The sequence below is a fragment of the Lissotriton vulgaris genome, chromosome 3_1 (assembly GCF_964263255.1).
Source record: "Lissotriton vulgaris chromosome 3_1, aLisVul1.2, whole genome shotgun sequence".
NCBI lineage: Eukaryota > Metazoa > Chordata > Amphibia > Caudata > Salamandridae > Lissotriton > Lissotriton vulgaris.
Window position 1 is genome coordinate 733,763,043 of NC_141689.1, and position 20,382 is coordinate 733,783,424.

A 20,382-nucleotide genomic window follows, 5' to 3' on the forward strand; every position below is an offset into this window, starting at 1 on the left:
AATCTAATATTTGGAGACAAAATGAGTGTATGTTCCTAAAAGTGCGTCCGGTATTTGGGAAAAAATGAGGTTTTTTTGCTAAACATGAATGTTGGTAATTCGAAAGGTAAATGAGTTTATGTTCAGATAACACCGAGCTGTTAGGGCTGTGTTCAAAACGAGTGAATTTACTGACATGCACTGCGGGGCAATATCTTAAAAATGCATGCATTTGTGAAACATTTCAATCTAATGTTTCAGCAATGATTGAGACTAATTTTGGAAAATGCTGATGTTGCAACATCATTTCATTGGCCGCAGAGCTAATTTTTGCTGGAATGGAGCATTTCATTATGATTGTTTATTATGTGTGTTGTTACCTTATCGCGGTAAAATCGTCTTAATCGAGCTCTGTGATCTAACTCAGTAATTTCAAAAGTGTTCTGTCTAACTTTTCATTATCCCTTCCATATTCTTCAAAGCACATTTTCAGATGTATTGTGTCGCAGGTAATCGGCTTAAAAGTGGCAAGATGGGAAAATGAACTAAAGTGTGAGACATACGTAAAGGATGGAATTTTATGCATTTTGAGCAAGCATTGGTAAAATCAAAAAGTCTGGTTTGCATTTTAATTTATAAGCCAGATCTATTTGTTTTGCCAATGCTTGTTTGACATGTTTGCCAATGCTTGTTTGACATGTTCTTCTTTAATTAAATTGTAAAGTAATGCTTTTTGTATTTTAGTGTGAGGTACAGAAATTTTTTTGTTACAAAATATAATTGTTTTTTCTCATTGATCTGACCTTTCATTCAAGAATGGCACTGGGTGACCTGATATCAACAGCCTGCTCATTTGGTCTTCAAGAATGTCTACATCTAGCACGTGATCTGTTCTCCATGTGGATGAGCGACCCTAAGAATAACGAGTAAGAACATCTAATGTAATTTTCTATTGAAAGTGTTCAATATAGTCTCCGAATTGCCTTTGAACGGAGTGGGTCATTTAATAGATCCCGTGGGCACTGGAACTCCACACCTGAGGAAGATGGGTACATGAGTACACCTGAAGTGGTTAAGTATCTAATGATGAATCTTGGGTACAAAATTCAGCTTGCTAAGGCCCATTCAGATATAGCAACTAGTAGCACAGATGTGAACATTTCAGGAAACTAACTTAAATAGGTAAATACTCTGTCTTGTGTAACGGGGTACCACCATCCAACTCATAGGAAGACCCTGAAGGAATCTTGTTTCCTTTAAAACATTTGAGTCAGATCTTCTTTAATATAATAGTGCACATTTCCAAGGACATGTATCGTGCTTCCTGAAGAAATCTCTCCAATGTAATTGTTAAAGAATTATTCAGTCTCTTGCCTTTCATTGGTATGATTCTGATTTCCTCAATATCTCTCTTAGCTGTTAGGATAGTCATGTGCATGTCTCTACAGCACTTTCCCCACATGATGCACAATCCACATTGAAATCTGACTAGCAGAAAGATTCACTCAAAACTCAGATTTGATGGCCAGGTGAAAATTGATATGCCCTGTGTTCCCTTTAACACACTGAGAATTAATTCTGATATGGATGTTTTTCAGGTGATTGCATGGTTTAATTGTGGTAGGGCTCTGCAAACAAAACAACCCAAAGCCTTAATTTGGTGGGTGTTTAGTATCAGTGGGGAAATAAATTAGAAACATTTGTACAGTGTTGATCACATATGTTTTCAAAGTCAAATGACCACAAAACCTCATTAGAAAATGTGTTGACAACCTTATAATTTTGTAGAAGGGGTAACAGGAACTGGTCAATTGAATTCCAATCTCTCTAGAGCAGTTTGGGAAATTAATATTTTTTTCTTGTATATTTTGCAAAGATTCAGACGAACTTCCATCCCCACATGATTTGAATAAGAAAGGAATTGGAAAGGGTGACATGTTACAGAATGAGATTATTTGGTAAACCCTTAAATAGTGTGATGCCCAATATTTTCATCTGCAGTTACTTGGTAAATCAAAAACTTTTTTCATACAGGCTAATAGAGAAATATCTATCCCACAAGTATTCAATACCACCCAGTGGTGTAAAGGGGCAAACCCTTGGTCCTTTCTAAGGATATTTGTCTGCTGCCTCTTTTGAAAGATATTGTTCAATAAAATGTGGTACACTACACACTCTAAGGAGCTATTAATTTGATTGCTATGTTCTAGGTTATTCGATGACACCAGCATATCTCGCCAGTTGTCAAAGCCGATTACTGACGTCCAATTAGTGAGAGAATCATATCCAGGATCTGTTTTATGTTTGCACTTAAACCTGTGATGGCCCATTGAATCATACATTTTTGGTAAAATTTGCCCTATATGGAGCTTGAGAATGGATCATATACCTACGTGTTATAGCGTTTTTTCTCCCCTTCTTTCTTTGCATCAAAACTCTCCCTTCTGTTCAGCCTGAATGACTAGAGAATGTAGGATGATGTCACGGAATGTTGTGGTGAGAGTGTCAGTTGAAGGTGACAGGCTAAGCAGCAGGGAGGCTGCTCTTGGTGGGGCTACTACTAATTACCATCTTACTACTATCTACCATCTTCTACTTACCTGGAACTAGATATAATAAATTACATCTTGGAACCTACCACCTTGTCTACGATTTGGACTTCTTTACTTAGTACGTTAAGCTAACCACATTCTCCTTGGGGATGCAACTGCTGATGTAACGGAAGAAGTTTAAATGTCACACATGCTTATTTTCGCGAATAGGCCCTGTCATTTGGTTCATGAAAGCATACCGTGAAGTACCATGCTTAAGCTGTACTGGGGGATTTTGCCCTGTTAGCTATGCACTTTATAGGGTTTTAAGGTGTATTAAAACATTTGGGGATCAACAGTTCGACAGACTATACTATCAACTCAGCCCAACAAAGCAATTGTTCCCCCAAAAATGGGAAATCCCTAGGTAGAATGCTTGTAAAATTGGGTGAATGTGTTGTCACTGTGTAGTAACAAATATTGCTTGTTAACCACATGTTTCATTTTAGGATACCTTCATCCATTAGAAAATCGATTTATTGTTATGGCATAGCAACGGGTAGTGACAAAGAATGGGATTTTGCCTGGGCCAGGTACAACAGTTCATCAGCGGATGACTTTTCGGACAATCTGTGCTATGGGTTGAGTTGCACTAAAGAGCCTTGGCTACTAAACAGGTGGGTATGATCAGTGCTGCTTGGTGGTAGGAAGTGACTGAGTGCCAAATAACCATGCTTCGTGTTTGCTTTTATTGTCTTGTTTTTATGTACATCAAATGGTATTCTGGCATGCATGTCATTCCATATGATCTACGTAACGTACAGCTTTGTTTGTACTTGTCAATTACAAAAGTGCTGCACCCCTTATAATTGGGTTTCTACAGAATCCACCAGAATAATGCAGTTTCCACTTAGTTAGAGATGGGTCAGGGAAGTGTTAGGAAGGTGTCCTTCCATAATACATCCAGTATTCCAAACCCGGGTGTTTGTAAATTTTCGCAAACATTATGCTCAGTCATTTCCTCTCTGGAACAACTCATAAAGTTGCTGTTGACAAAGGTTGGAGCTAGTTTCAGTCCTACGATCTTTTAGTCTGATATGGTCTATGAAAAGTACTGAAAATAAAGATTTATACATCTTTTGCGCTTGTCTTTCAGATTTCTTGCTGTCTTATCAGTTCAATTGAGTCGTTCATTTGGGAATTTGCATTACAATCCAAATCCCAGCTAATAGAAGGCTTTACAAGTGCTTTGCCCTTTCGAGAGCCATTACATCAATGATATCCCACATTCTAAGCTTTGCAAAAAGCCACCTGAAACCTGAGAGAGTGGGCGCCATATGCCTACAGTGTGTAACAGATTGTAGCATATTGTGAGCCAAGTCCTGCAAAGTCTTTGTGTTTACTAATTCCTACAGAGAGTACATAAACGTTTTTATTAGTCATGTTTTAGGGGGTACATGCATGGGTATATGGAAGGATTTACACAGCTTCTCCATGTCTGGAAGTGGGTGACAAAAGAAGAGACAAACTATGACGCATTCAAGAGTAATAAATAGAGATAGGGGTGAATTCCGCTCTGTCAGCAGGGTTTTTGGAGTTTTGCCAACTCTGCAAATTGCGGGGAGTGCAGAGTTTGGCAAAAACTCTAATTACGCTGCATGGGAAGTTTGCCAATATCCCTAGCACTGGAAACTGGCAGTGCTAGCCAGCATGGCAGACATCCAATGAGGAACTAGTGACGAGGCAGACGAGGCACCAGGATGCTGAGCCTATTAGCTTGCTTCTCTCTCACTCACTCCATTGAGGTATATTTACCTGCTCACGGTGACTGCCTGGTGAGGAAACAACGCCGCATAAATTTACTTCCATTAGTCTACAGCCCAAAGGGATCCTTGTGCTTGCCTACCAGACATGGATGTTTGCTTCGCGTTTTCCCAACACAATAACTGCTACACAGACACTCAAAGTGACAGTTGAAATCTCAACAAACAAAACAAGACAAGCAGCAAATGGTACGTGGGAGGGGGGCTGGTGCAGTTGCACCCATACCACTGGCATAACTTCTCCAAAAATGCATCAAACCATGAATAACGGCAGTACAATGTTGGCAAAGGTGAACCTTACCAGCCGGCTGCCTTGCCGTCACCGCGCCTGTCTATTCCAACATGCGTGCAAACGCTTGCTTGTCCTCATGTGTGTTGTTGTCTGAAGGTGGCGTTTCCACCCCTGCTATGCCCACCCACTTCCCCCTTTCTACTCTCAAGACCATTTCCAGCTGTGTCTTCTTCCTGTGGCCTCTTCGTGAAACCCCAGCCTTCGTGCTGAGAAGACTCAGTGTCCTGTACTGCTGATAGTGCCTTGTGGTGCAGTCCAGCCATGGCTGACTAGGACAGGGTCCTGTCCAAGCACCCTCAGCCATGGCTAACTAGGACTGGGTCCTGTCCAAGCACCCTCTTATCCGACCGAGGTCACGCCAATGTCTGCATGCCGATGTTGATAAGGCTATCTGATCTAAACAGGGGGGCCTTTACCGATCCCAGCATGGGTTGGTCAACTAAGGCGAGAAGAGTGCAGAGGTGAGTGCCCTTCAGTGAGTCAGATAGGCCAGCAGTGAGTGAATTAGGGCACTTATTGCCTGTCAAATGTCTGTCAGTCTGTAGCAATGGAGTTATCTCTGGTGGGGGTTGGGGTTGCAGGTACATCACTGGCACAAAACGTCACCTTTAGGCCCTATGCTCCTCTAATGGCAACTGTGGTTGTATGTGTTGAGGTTGAGGGGGGTGGTGTACTCTTATCTCTCCCTTATGTATTGTTATGAGTAACTAAGAGGGTGTGGTGTTGGCCACAGGGCCTGAAGATCTGGGTTCTAGCGCCTCCTTCATCATATTGTGTGACCATGGGCACGTAGTTATCTACATCTTTCTTTACCTCCCTTCCATTGTCCGCATAAATTTGCAGTGTGTTAAAACCTTCAAATCAGCACTCTTCACACTCTGAGTATTACTGACTCTATATAATCATTGTATATATTCACCTAGAGCCTGTTAGCACCGGAGCACACCAGATTAGGGCGGAGCAGAACTCTGCAGACTTCCACAGAGTTTTTATGCAACTCCGCAAAATTCCAAGTAGTGCAACACCGTGAACTCCGACAACCCCTGTAATAAAATACCATTAAAAGTATTGCCACAGTTCTCCTCCACGTTCAGACGTTGCATCTGAAAATTGTTACTAAAGTGTTCACCGTTAACACGTATGGAGGACTGTCAAGCAGAGGACAGTCAACCCTCCATTAGTACTCTGTGTTGTATCCTATGTGGAAAGACACCAGGAGCCAGGATGTATATTCAAGACTTGTTTATTCAGTCTTTAGATCAAGTTACATCAGTGATGACTCCAGACAGCCTAGTGTGGTACCAGCCCCACCAGGAGCAGCCTCCCTAGCTGCTCAACCCATCTCCAACTGCCACATTCACCCCACTCAGTCACCCAGGCATTCCACGCATCACAGGCACACCAACATTCTAATACCAAGACACACTCTGGCTGAGCAGCTAGAGGCAGCAGGGCTAGAATACATGTTAAATAAATATGTAAGATATAACATTACCTCTTTTTCTTTAAACAAAAACAAAAAGGAAACTAAAGGAGTAAGTCCAATACAATTACATTACAAATCTCAAAGATGCAGCAAATTGACAACTCATCAAAGAAGATGGAATAATAAATGCAGGAGAAAATCAATGACAGCACAATTCACTAATCTCTAATATGCAGCAATGACAACAAAGCATCACAAGAGAAAAACATGTGCTAAAGGAAGGATGGAAAAGATTAATACAAATAAATAGCAGGATCCCCCATCCCCCTTAAAAAGAGAAACTTTTATACATATCTCAATACATAGAACTTAGAAACTTTTTCTGAAGCGAGAAGTACTACAACACAATGGGTAAAGGTACCCTGTGACTACAATCCCAAGAGCAAGAGAAACAAGAGAACTAAATGGGTCATCACCCAAAACACCAACCAAAAAGGTAAGTACTAATGTACTGCGCGCAACTTACAGGAATAAACCCACATCCAACCCTGATAGGAGTTAACCTAGGTACAACAGATGGGAAGTAACCTATGTCCCTACCCCCTCGTGGAGGTTACATACTCCATAAAGTAGGAGAAACACATTTTGAAGAGGATATACACTCAAATGTAAGAGTAACTGAACCTACGACCATCCCTCAGGCAAGGGAACTGTGAAAACCACCCTTTACAAACTAAACTAAGAAAGCCCATCCTTAGACCAACTTTAACCTGTGGCATCACTACTTAAAAAGGTTGTACAAAAAACACCTTACACTCTAATAAATAATTATACAAGAGCATTTGGACACCTTACAATAAACACACTGGAACACGCAGGTGAGCAATCTCTCACCAGAGTTGTGGCAAAACACTTTCCCTGCAATAGAGAAAACAAACAGCACAAAGCAAAAAGCTAGACATGTATTTACCACACCTGTGAAAAGTTACATTCCATGTAAGCCTATGACACGTTGCACTGTAAACAATAGTCTTGTGCGAATTGACCTATACCATAGTAATGCCTAACAATGCTCAAGAAACATGGCTATAAATGATCTAAAAAGGCATTAACTAAAGTGAAAACCAGAGGCATAAACTATTACTCCCAAAACAATTTCACACGAACATAGTCACATGCTAGCGTTGTAAAAAATTTCGTGATAGAGCTGCAGCAGGCTTGGCTTACATTATCTAATACACCAAAAGTCATGTCCGTACCAATCCAGAGCTGCACAGATGTCATACATGGACAGTGATCTCCGACATACATAAAACAGAGATTCACTACATTACAATTGCTAAAATTAGCAGCACTTCAAAATGTTCAAAGGAGACCACATTCACAAAGAACATTACCACGACATCATTGCAACGGAAGTTTTCATAAAGAAGATTGAAGATGAAAAGCAGGACGTGTAGACTTCGCGTTGTACCTGTACTTGAAAAGAACAAAGAAAATGATATGTTTGCAAAAGAAAACTGCGGTGCGTCTAAAGATGACTGGAATGCTTGTGTGGCGAATTGACGGCAGCCATCAAACCACGTAATCACACGTCCCGCCGGATGGCTCCAGGCACGTCCGTGCATTCACTTCCAAAAGAGTCTGTCCACGTAGATAAAGCAGCCATGCGCGTCACAAAGAAAGTACAGGAACACAGTGAACTTCGCCGGAGGACTACACGCGACCCTGTGGCTGAACAAGGTAAGCGCGCGTGCGTGGCTAGTCTCATGGTAAGAGTAGGTTTTAAAATGAAGGTTGCCGTTAAACTGCTCAATGTAAACCATTACAGCAGGGAACAGTATTTTTGTATTTCCTTAAATCCGTGAGTCAAACGAATCGCCGCAAGAAGTCCAATAAATAGAATATGCGGTGCCGACCCCTTGCCACAACACTTTGCTCCCCCTGCAGTAGTCTCACTCCACAGTGTCAAGCAGACTGGCATTTGCTCCACCTACGACAATGACCACAATGACCTTAAATGAAAGAATGCGCAAACACAGAGATCACACATCGTGAATTGACGTTGGAGATTAGACTGTGTCTCTGTTGCAGTGGGCACAATGGGCACAATATACAGCCCAACACCCCCTTTAACGCTCCTCACCGGCCAGAAAAGTTAAACAGTGTTTAAAACTTGCGCAGCTCCACACCATCAAAATCCAGGGCAAATACAGTACATGTACATATCCTCTCCATACACGATGTAGCAGGAAAACGCATATGAGTGCTGGACATATTTACTCCAGGCATGAAGTATTTCTCCTCATCAGAGCAGCCACTTCATGCAGGCTATGGTGACTGTTAAACTTAGAGACAGGCTATGGTTTTGGAGGCACTATAAATCACTACAACTGACAAATAAGCACCATAAAGGTAATCATCAGTGCCTTGACCATTACTCTGTCACTTTATTAAAGACACTCTTCACACATTAGCGAGATGTGGCTGGTACACCAACACCTGGTAGTAAAGTCGCTACCCATCCAACTCACAGTCAATATTGTACATTACCAAGTGTCTGGAACTCCAGATGAGGCTGTAGTTGGACTACACAACCAACTCACTGTTCACCGCTGGGGCTGGACCACCTAAAATCGGTTGTAGTAGCACTACTCCACCAGTTCACAGTTGCAGATGTATTCCCAGGCTGAAGTGTCAGATGGTGGTGACACTGCTCGTTGGGGCTGTCCATAGGAAGGACACTGGTGGGGCTGGCGCTTGGTTGCCTGGAAATACCTTCTTTTTTTTCTTGAAATTGCTTGTAGGATATCTTGGTTACTCTCTTTGTTCTTTAGTTTCTTAGTTACTTAGTTGCTTAGCTGTACCAAGAGTCACTGGGGTTCAAGACTGTCCTCGTCGCCAAAATAATGTTGTGTCCTATGTGGAAAGACACCAGGAGCCAGGATGTATATTCAAGACTTGTTTATTCAGTCTTCAGATCAAGTTACATCAGTGATGACTCCAGCCAGCCTAGTGTGGTGCCAGCCCCACCAGGAGCAGCCTCCCTAGCTGCTCAACCCATCTCCAACTGCCACATTCACCCCACTCAGTCACCCAGGCATTCCACGCATCACAGGCACACCAACATTCTAATACCAAGACACACTCTGGCTGAGCAGCTAGAGGCAGCAGGGCTAGAATACATGTTATATACATATGTAAGATATAACACTCTGCTTCGAAGTAACAACAGGAGGCAATATCACTGCGTAGCAGTGATGCAGACATAGACAGTTGGGCTGTAACCTTAGGTTTTGAAATTGTAAGTCATATCTAAAAAAGTTCTACCTGCCTCATACAGGTATTCTGTGAGCGCTTTGAACTACATGGGAGTGTAGTAACAGAAGTCCTGGTAGGGCTTGGAAAAGCTATGTTGTCCTGCTAGGTAGTGTACTTTTCCTGTTACGGCTCAGCAATGTGTGAATCCATTGGATTGGCACCATGTTTGCATGAAGATATTTGACAATAGGGCATAGCCCAATAGGTTTTTGTAAGCCTTTTAGTGAACGATGAGCTAGGCTGGCTCAGACACATTGTGATGTCAATTTTGATACCCCGCATGGTGGGAGCTTAGGGCAGAGGGCAGAGGCATCATATCCAACAAACTACTATATGTATCCCCTCGACTATAGCTGCTACAAGAAAACAAAATTCCGATCTTGAGTAGGGTCAGTACCATTGAGTAAGGAATCACTATGGGTCCACAACAGGATAACAATATACATAAGACCACATGTTTTTTAGGTCGAGCATAAGCATACAACCTTTTATATACTTTAGTATACATATATTTCTGTGGGCCAAATTTTATTCCCTGCTTCTCATTTGTTTGTTTCAATGTCCTTTAAAAATCCTTGCTTACTAGTGGCCAGTCCTGCCTCTTTGTCCCTCCTTTTTAGGTCTCGCCTGGAATTAGCATCCGAAGGATGCGTCCAGGCTGGAGACTTAATGCTGCCGGTCTCAGGGGAATGAGGGACAAAAGGGTGCCACACGCTTCTGTTGTGCTGGATTTGACTGCGTGCACGCGCACCCACACTCACGCATGCGCACATACACAGCCACACTCATACACAGCCACACGCATACACAGGCACACACACCCCCCGTCACCGCTGCACCTACACACACACTAGCGCACCTACACGCACACACAGAGACCCCCCACACACACGCCAGCGCACCTACACACACACACGCACACATACAAAGACCCCCCTCCCCCCGCCGCCGCCGCCATCGCACACATACACACACACACACACACAAGCGCATCCCCCTCCCGCTTAGAACTTAACCCCACTTACCGCCATTCGGGACTTCGGTAGCCGGGGCTCTCCCTCGGGCATGGGAGCCCCGCTCTCAGGCACTCCGTGGGCACGTGCGCGAGACTTCCGAAAACGGAAGTCCCGCCCAAAGGAACTGGCTCAAACGTGCATGCGCAGTGACCAGACGCTCCAGCCAAGGCCAGCTCTGCGCCTCCTCGCACCTGGCCCTTACGAAACTTGTTATGGCTGTTTTTGCGAGTCTTGGATAACAACAAAGCAAACGCTGAATATCTCAGATATATGCTAAAAAGATAGCAGAGGGATTTTGCGAATCGTCTTTCCTGGAAATGTGCCTCGCGAGCGCCTGTAGCCGCGGCTCACGCCCGCCCCCTGCTCTGCCTTCCCTGGCTGCCTGCATTTTGATTCACAAGAGTTCGGCAGAGCAGGGACTCGCCAGCTCCCGGGAGCGCTCTGCACGGGCATTCCGACCGTTCCATTCAGGGACCAGCATGAAGTGAGCACGGCGCCCTCTAATGTCACCTCCAGCGCAGCTCCTCGTCATCTTTCCCTGCATCTTTCAGCCGCCTCCTGCACCGGAGGGATTATCACCATGGTGACGACCACCACCGGGTCTACGCTCCTGCAGCCCATCAGCAACGCCGTGCAGCTGCCCATAGACCAGGTAAAGACCCCCTCATTGTGGGGCTACGAGGCTCAGCCTAAGTCGATTGTCCTGCAGGTCTCTCGGATAGGGGCGGGCTAGGGGCAGACAGCGAAGGGCGACCGACCTAAGCGAAGGAGGGAGTTGGCTCTGTGGAATGTCATCAGGGAATGTGACTGGGACATGAGTGTACATGCATCAGGCGGTATGCATACCTCGAAGCTTCTCTTCCCGAACATTATTAGTATGCAGGGGCATATGTGGGCCGAGCCATTCATATCTCTGCAGATCTGTTGCCAGTCACTAATAATCTATACTCTGATTCGTGCTGTGGGATGAGTGTGTTACAAATCACATGCGAACATAACAATAACGGGTGCATTCGAAAACAAACAAGGACATCAGCACACACCCTTTTGCATTATTCAGCTGCATGCGCTTTGTAGTCTGAGTGTGTTACTGCTGCCTATAAGGGCATCCGAGTTGCTTCTAAGCTTATGCATTGTTCGGCCATTGCATAGTCTCTTTTACCAGTCAAGTAAATAGTTTGACTACCTGTAGCATTTGTGTTCACAGTGCAAGGATTGAATAACTTTCCGAACTAATGCTTCTTGTAAAAGGAGTTTCCTTGAGTTGAAATACTGATTTCGAGTCACTATCTTTTTCGATAGTCGAGTCACTGTTTTTTCAGTATAGGTCACTTATTTTTAGGTTCGAGTCAGCGAGACCATGCGTCTCTCTTGCGAGGCACTGTTTAATACAGTAAATGGCTTGTTTCTTTTTGTAACCATGTTTTCTGGTGTTCTAATAAAGACATTTAACCATCTTAAGGAGGTGGGAGCAAATCCACCATTGCTTGTATGCGAAGGGGCTTTGAGTGGTGTTATTGTAAACAAACAGGAGTTACCACAGAAACGCATATATATCCCACAACCCAGAAAATGGCTTTCACATTCTCTTGTCATTTTTCTGGCATTCTGTGTGGCAGTTGCGACTTCCTCACTTATCCCTTTGTTCGTTTCCGAGTAGTAAGTGAAAGGGCGAGTTGTGTGGGCCCGCAGCGTGGCCTCAAAACCTTCAAATCGACCAGTCAATCCATCCCTTACAGTCACGTGCTGATTTGGCCATTATTAATTTTTAATTTTAAGTGACAGTGCCTGGAGAGAGCGCGAACATGCCCCCCCCCCCCCTGTGAGCCCTATAGGAGCACTGCAAACCCGAGACATACGGGTTTGTGTCACCAAAACACAAACAAGGACATTTCACATTCTTGGCGATGCTTTACCTGTCACAATACTGTGGAATGGAAAGCAAGAAACTGCACAGGGATTTGATCTAATTCTGGTTTTAAGGGTTAGAGGGGCAAGTTACTTCTTATATTTTTATAATTTAGGAGCTTTAAGTATGCCCAGGAATATGTCCTGCGCTATCAGTTCTAATAAAATGGAGGTGCTTCACTGACATTGTGAGAGGATAGGTGATGGGGCTACGTGATATGAGGCAGTTTGACAGGTACAGTTAAGTTTAAGAAGCTATCGTAGCACAGCCATCTTGCAGTCGGCTCGTTTCAAGAAGCCTGGTATACTTTTGATTAACAGTACTAACATTTCTTAACAAGAACGCAGTACTTTTAATGGTACAGTGCCATTTCTCATCATTTGGCAGATTTAGGCCATTATATTTTAAAGTGATTCCCTAGCAAATAAGTAACCATGACGATTAGTCATCAATTGAAATGATTTTAAAGATTGAGTGGTATTAAGTCCCTCCTCGTGTAAAACCAATGACGTGTCAGAGGGACAATGACACCAAAGGATGAAAGGCAGAGGCTGCCCAGCAGAGATGTGAACCTATAATCTGCAGAGAAAAACACACACACACACACACACAAATACACACATAAATACACACACACACACATACAAACACACACACACACAAACACACGCGCACACATACATACATACAAACACACACAAACAAACCCAAAGACATAAACACGCACGCACACATACATACACACGCATGCACACAAAGTCACTGAAAAAAAAGACCACTTAACACTAGGTATCCATTACATTAAACAATGTTCCATGTATAGCGCTTAACATAAAAGCCCTTTATAACTGGCACCTATTACATTTTTTAGGAGCAGAAAAGAATGTTCTTTATCGTCTAAAAGGCATTGAATGAATAGCCCCTGACAACTATCCAACAATGCCTGAACATTCTAGCCATCCTAGCTGCAGAATCGGCTCTTCCCTGTATACAAGACCATATTGTATAATGCTATTAAAACAGAGACTTTTAAGGTTGTTCCTGAGCAGCGCATGTGCTGCTCTTCGAAGCACGATGTATTCAGGTATGGACTTGTTAAGATAAGCTTGCAGTTTTGTCCTATAGCTGAAGGTTGGTAGGTTGGGGAAGTAGTGTCTGGGGCGTCCTTTAAACAAGCATTTGCAATGCAATAGGTCTCATTTTTGCGAGAGTTTAACCTTTTCCATGCTCATGACGAGCTGAGCTTGTCATGAGGCACGGTGCTCCGGTGCTCATGACGAGCTCAGCTCGTCATGGGCCATGGAACGCTCAGGTGCAGGGAGAATTCCCCTGCTGTGCTGAGCGTTCCACGGGAACCAATGCACCTGTGACGAGCTGAACTCGTCATGAGCACAGGAGCACTGTAGCTCATGACGAGCTCAGCTCGTCATGAGCATGGGAGCGCTGTGCGCGCCCCCCTCTCCCCCAGCACAGCGGGGGAATTACCCCCGCAGCGAAGGGGCTAAGCTATTAGCATTGTAAATGTTTAAAAAACAAAAACATAAATAAAAGGCATTGCCATTTACAATGCCAACAGCTCTAACTTTAATAATGCGAGACCTATTGCATTGCAAATGCTTGTTCCTCCAAGGAGCAGGGACTTTGTACAATATAAATACAATTTGTTCTGTTGATCTGCTCGTGGGGGCTATTTTATTATGTTTTCAACCTTGTGTTACACTGTGGGTGTTCTGACGTAGCTCCTTACATTTTATTGCATCATTCATTAACCCTCACAGTTCCTTTCATGTGGCTGGCATTCGTTTATATTCTTCCCAAAGGCAGCCCCCAGGCTGGCTTGGAATGCAAGCAATTCATTATTGTGGTTTTAAGTCTGCCTCCCTTAATTTCCTCCAGAAACAGGCACAATAGCAATGCGACATCAGCTCTGGGCCCGACATCGCCATAACTGGCATTGATACCAGCTCCGAAGCCAGCAGCAGCAACCAGCAATGCCTTCTAGCTACTGCAGCTCTAAATCATGTAAAAAGTTAAACCACTATTTAAACACAGCACATTGTTTCAGTTCCATTGAATCAACGCTTCAAATTATACTTTAATATGCATGCTGCTTGTGTTGTTTCTTCCCCTCCAGGACCTGTGCTTGACTGCTGTCAGTTTAGCACTGAGGCCAAAATGCTTACTTCTGGAAGAATGTACCCTGTAAATTGTGAATTTGAATGTACTACATTAAATAAATGAAGAACAAGACAGGGCCAGCACAAGGGCAGTGTGATTGCACTGGATACTGACTCCAGAGGGGCATTGTTTCTGAGTTTATTTTGCTTTTAAAATCACTGGCTGGCCTCCACCTTCAAAAAGTTCCAGTCAATAAAAATGTCAAGAGAACTCCGGTGATTAATGTTCTTGCTAGAGAGATCAAAGTTTGAATCATTACAAGAGGCCAGCTGCAAAGAAAGTGTGCAATGCAGATCACAAAGTGCATAAAACGTAAATAGGTCAGTGGTTTACTGCTGTTCTGTTACTTGCAACTTAAAATCCTTACACAGAACAGTGAATTTATAACTGTTATCAAAGAACTGCATGCCCTGCAAATTTAGGGGCCGATTATGATCGCGGACAGACTTGCGTCCGTCCGCGATCACTGAGGAGGAGGGAGCGTCCGCATGGGCTGCGGAGTTCCCTCCTGTGCGATTAGGATGTGACCGCCATCCTGGCGGTCACATCCTCTATTTTTAACATTGCGGAGGGTGCGGCTTCAAGCTGCACCCGCTGCAATGTTAAAAATGCAGACATTGCATTTGTATGCAGAAAGAGCAAGGCACCGCGCGGTGCCCGCCGCTTTCTGCATACAAATGCTGGGGGGTACCATAGGTACCCCCCATGTGCACCCCCCAACCCCCTTCATCTAGGGGGCCCGCAACGGGCCCCCGCAGTGAAGATCCGTATGTTTTTCCACGGCGGAAAACACGCCGTGGAAAAGCATTTCTTTTGGGGCATCCTAATATGACTGGCGGTGTCTGAGAGACACTGCCACCATATTAGGGCTTTTCCGCCGCGGTTGTAAGCCAACCACGGCGGAAAAGCTGCAGACGGAAACCAGGACCCACCAGCCATCCTAATGTGGCGGTGGGTCTTTGGTGGGTCCGCTGCGGTTTTTCCGCATCCTCCGGGCCGGCGGTGGCTTCCGCCGGCCCGGAGGATGCGGAAAATTCGCAATCGTAATAGGCCCCTTAATGTTGCAAAAGGGGTTCTTCTGAGTCGGAATACAATCCTTTTATTCAAGAGAACCCCCAACTATGATGTTCTGTTTTCAATTCTGAGTTTGTGCTTCTGGGGCCCAAACACTCTTTAGCAATGCTGCCTACCAATATGCATGACTTGTGACTCCTACACCCTGTAATCCTCTGTGTTGTGTATCATTTCCTTTATGCTAATTTATACATGTATGATTGATTGTCTCTGTGTAATTTGTGCATGATGTAAAGTGCTCTGACACCCTACACTGTATGAGTGTGGTATGCATCTGAAGGTTAGTGGTTATGGAGCCTTAAGGAACTCAATTAAAGGGTGGTGGTGGTGAGGGAATCGGCATCACTCAGTCTACCTCAGCATCACCTCAGCATCAGCACAGCGCCATCTCCTCATCAGTGCACCAGTGCAGCACCAGCGCAGCACCACCTTAACATCAGCACTGTACAGCACTATCTCAGCATCAGTGCACCACCAACAATGCAGCCCCACCTGAGTAGCAGCTCAGCACCAACGTAGCACCACTTCAGCATCAGCACACCACCACCTCAGCATAGCACCAACTCAGCATCACTCAGCACCACCTCATCAGCACCTCCTCATCAGTTCACCACCAACTCAGCATCAGTGCAGCACCCCCTCAGCACCAGCGCAGCACATCAGCATAGCACCATTTCCACATTAATGCACCAACACCTACAACTCTGCACCAATGCAGAACCACCTCAGCATCAGCAGAGCATCACCTCAACACAGCACCAACTCAGCACCACGTCAGCACCATCCCAGCACCACCACCTCAAGACTACTCAGCACCACAGTGTCACTCAGCACCCCCTCGTCCTCACTCAGCACCACCTCAGTATCACTCAGAACCCACTCTGCAACACTCAGTATCCCCTCCACACCAGCACACAACTACCTCTGCATCACTCAGCACCACCAGAGTATAATTCAGTATCACCTGTGCATCACATCTGCACCAGCATACCACCACTTCAGCATCACTTCAGAATTACTCAGTACCACCTCAATATGCCCTCGGAATCTGGCATCTGTTGATTCTCTCCTAGTGTCTGTCTGCTGATTGTGTTGTAATTCAGGAACTATTTCTCAATCTCCACCCTCCTATTATGTATGTCCCTCCATTCCTAACAAAAAGGGCAATAACAAACAAGCGTTACAACAAGTAGGAAGAGGGTGCCAGGCATTGCAAAGACAAAAAACTAGAAGACATGTTTTGTTAATTCTTTTTTTAATAGAGTTATTCAATTGTTCAGAATGTCTTCCTTAAACTCCACTACATAACACTCTACAACACAAAATACCATTCCAATACACTCGAAAACACAAAATTACTTTCCACATAATACAGTTGCACACCATACCACATAATTCTACTACACAGTCCAAACCACACAATACCACAACTAACAAATCCAATCCAAACCACATAATTGGTACACACCACACACATCCACTCCAATCCATAACACATAGGTAAGAGACATTTACATTTACAATGCCAATAGCTCTAACTCTTTCTTTTTTTTAAAACACACAGATCTGATGTTTAGCTCCTACCTATTTGTTCTTTTCCGTCAGCAAAAACACAAAGTTATATACACCGGTCCATGCCACACAAATCAGCTCCACACATTTCCAATCCAAATCACATAATTTAGCATTAAACCACATAATACAACTCAACAACACAAGTACACAAGACACCACATACTTCCAACCCATACCGCACAATTCCACATCGTGCTTTAAAATTCAACAGCACAACACATAATTAAACTGTACTACTTACCACTCCACAACACACAATCCCACTCCACATAATGCCAGTACAATGAGTGCCACATAATTACTAACCATCTATTTTCCAGGCACACCATGCCACATAATGCCACTACACAAATCCGCTCCACACCACACAATTACACACCATTCAATTACACAAATAACTAATCCAATCCAAACCACATAGTTCCATTACACACCAAATACATACACTTCATAAAACATAATAAATAAAAAATACATTGCCATTTACAATGTCAATAGCTCCAACTCAAACAAATGCGAGACCGATTGAGCTTAAAAGCGTGTGCACATGCCCCCAGCCGCCTGCCTTGCCTACTCTCCCGCCCCCTCACTTCTTGATTGCACGGCCGCTAGGCAGTGCCTCCCCTACTCTCCTCCTCCTACTCTCCTCCCCTCGCCGTCTGTTCCCGCACTCCTCCCACACCCCCGCTCCGCCCCCTCCCCTGCCTGCCATGTCGCGTCGTTGTAGATCGCTCTGACATCTTCAATGGTCATTATGGCTTCGGGGCAGTTTATTATTGTAAGCGTTTTTTTATTGTCTGAGGTTTTCTCTTTCATGTGCGTCGCGCTGGTTCTGCTTTAATTTTTGTATGTATTTACCCTGCTCCTCCACCCCACCGCTCTCTCTCCCCCCTCCATTTCAATCAATCACGGGCTCCAGCAACACAGCTGAGCCACGTGGACAGGAACAGAGGGCTGTGCAGGTAGTCTCTCATGCCCTCGCTATAAGGCTGAAGAGTTGCTGGCAGAGACCGGTGTCCCTGCCTCGCAATTTGCTGAAAATCACAGCTCGCAGCGTTTGTTTAAAAGCTGTGTTTTGACTATGCTACAAGGCTGTGAGCCTTTGAGGACAATCCTCTCATCACGAACTCTGATTTGTAAACAATACACAGCAGTTGACCCTGTTCCCTGCAGACTTGCCCATCTTCCCACAGCGGCGCACTCAGAGCGCCATGTTCAATGCAAACAGTGCGCTCTTAAGCGGAGCCATTTACAGGCCAGTCCGTACTTCGAGAACTTGGGAACTGCACTCAAAGCTCCTCGTTCTTTACACGGAGACACGGAAGGCGCTGCACTCCCTAAGCTGGAATATTTATATTTAGCCCATGTTTCCAGAGCTCGGCCATCGCACTGAGCAAGTCGGCAAACATTGTTCTGATTTCATACATGAGCCCCAAGTCAGTTCAGGGCAGCGTTTCCGTGAGGCTACCCACAGCGCTTGGTACATTTTTACTGAAAATGGCTGGAAATTGCATAATTTGGGAATTGTATGTAACAAGTGTAACATAAAATTCCTGAAATTACGCCAGTTACATTGGAGTAAAACAAAGTTTCGTCCCCAGAATTACGGTTATGTGAAATGGTGGCGTAAACATAATGAGAGGAACACAGTGCTGAACAGTGCGCCTGAGCAGTAATCTGTTCATTTCTTAGCTAATTTCAGGAATAGTTACACGTCATCGTTCACTTTTTGGTTGGGCCGCTCCAGGGCTTCAGAGGGTAATTTGGCATGAGGGTGCTTTCATTGTTACCAGGGGTTGTGTGAGTGATCTTGTCCCTACAGTGTCAATGTTATTTTTCAGGTGTGCGTGGGCAGTGTGCACATCAGTTCCCTCAGCCGCACTCCAGGCCCCCGCTCTGCCCCCTCCCCTGCCCGCCGTGTCGCATTTCTCCTCCCCCTCCCCTTCTCTCTCTTCCCTCCGTCTTGTCTTTTACTATAGTTAAATGTTTTCTTGGTAGGGCTCTGCTTTTTTTATTTAACTATAAAGACATGTGTATTGCAATTGGTGTTATCAATCTAAGCTGTCGCATTTCGGCAATTTACTGCAGTTTCAAAGATGGAACGACTTCTATTTACTGCATGGGGATTGCAAAGTAGAAAACACGAACTGTTTTTCGCTAGATAAGCCGTTTGTTTTTGCTCCATTTCCTCCCGGTCATGTGGGCAGTTCCTCATGTCTCCGCTCCGAAGTCGTTTGTATCATCTGTGATGCCTTCTACCACTTGTATTTATACCATACAAGGTGCCTTCTTTCTTTTAAGGTTTTTGCTTTAAGTTCACAAGTACAATTTTTTAAATCACAGCACAAGTAATGCGGTCGTCCAACAAATAAGGACTGACTGAAGATGTCACATGACGAGGGGCCACATGGCATTTATGCAGGTGTGTGCGCCCCTTGTGTTGTCTGTGTGCATGGACACCTGTATGTGGGTTGACTTTGCGCATGTCGGCCTCTTTGTGTGCATAAGTGAAGGTATTTCCATGCAGCCTCTTTACAAAAGGCAGATCTGTTGCTTTTGTTAATTCTGGTTTATTGTAGTCATCCTCGATTTATTAAAGAAACTCCAGCTGACTCTTCGGTTTTCATTTGTGCATGTCACTGTGCAACACAAATTCACTCACCCTCAACCCCTCACCCTCACCCTCACTCACCCTCAACCCCTCACCCTCAACCCCTCACTCACCCTCACTCTCACTCACCCTCAACCCCTCACCCTCACCCTCACTCACCCTCACTCACCCTCAACCCCTCACCCTCACTCACCCTCACCCTCACTCACCCTCAACCCCTCACCCTCACTCACCCTCAACCCCTCACCCTCACTCACCCTCACTCACCCTCAACCCCTCACCCTCACTCACCCTCAACCCCTCACCCTCACTCACCCTCAACACCTCACCCTCACTCACCCTCACCCTCACCACCCTCAACCCCTCACCCTCACCCTCACCCTCACTCACCCTCACCCTCACTCACCCTCAACCCCTCACCCTCACTCACCCTCAACCCCTCACCCCCTCACTCACCCTCACTCTCACTCATCCTCACTCACCCTCAACCCCTCACCCTCACCCTCACTCACCCTCAAAAATGGTGGGGGGAGGGGTCTAAGGTCCCCAAAGACGCGGGGACCTCCACCCCCGGTGCTTTATATATTGTGGGAGGGGGACTGCGTGGCCCCCCTCCTGGAGCACTAGAAGGCCCGTCACTCCCCGGG

The 20,382-nt window shown here is 45.0% G+C and overlaps 1 protein-coding gene across 1 annotated transcript in view; it reads left to right on the forward strand.

Annotated features, from left to right (window-relative positions):
* Positions 1 to 20,382, forward strand: part of LVRN (laeverin) — a 648,183-nt gene that overhangs the window by 561,262 nt on the left and 66,539 nt on the right. The window contains exons 16-17 of the mRNA XM_086961059.1: positions 795 to 905; positions 3,020 to 3,187. Of these exons, the coding sequence (XP_086817185.1) occupies positions 795 to 905; positions 3,020 to 3,187 (279 nt within the window). The remainder of the gene's footprint in view (positions 1 to 794; positions 906 to 3,019; positions 3,188 to 20,382) is intronic.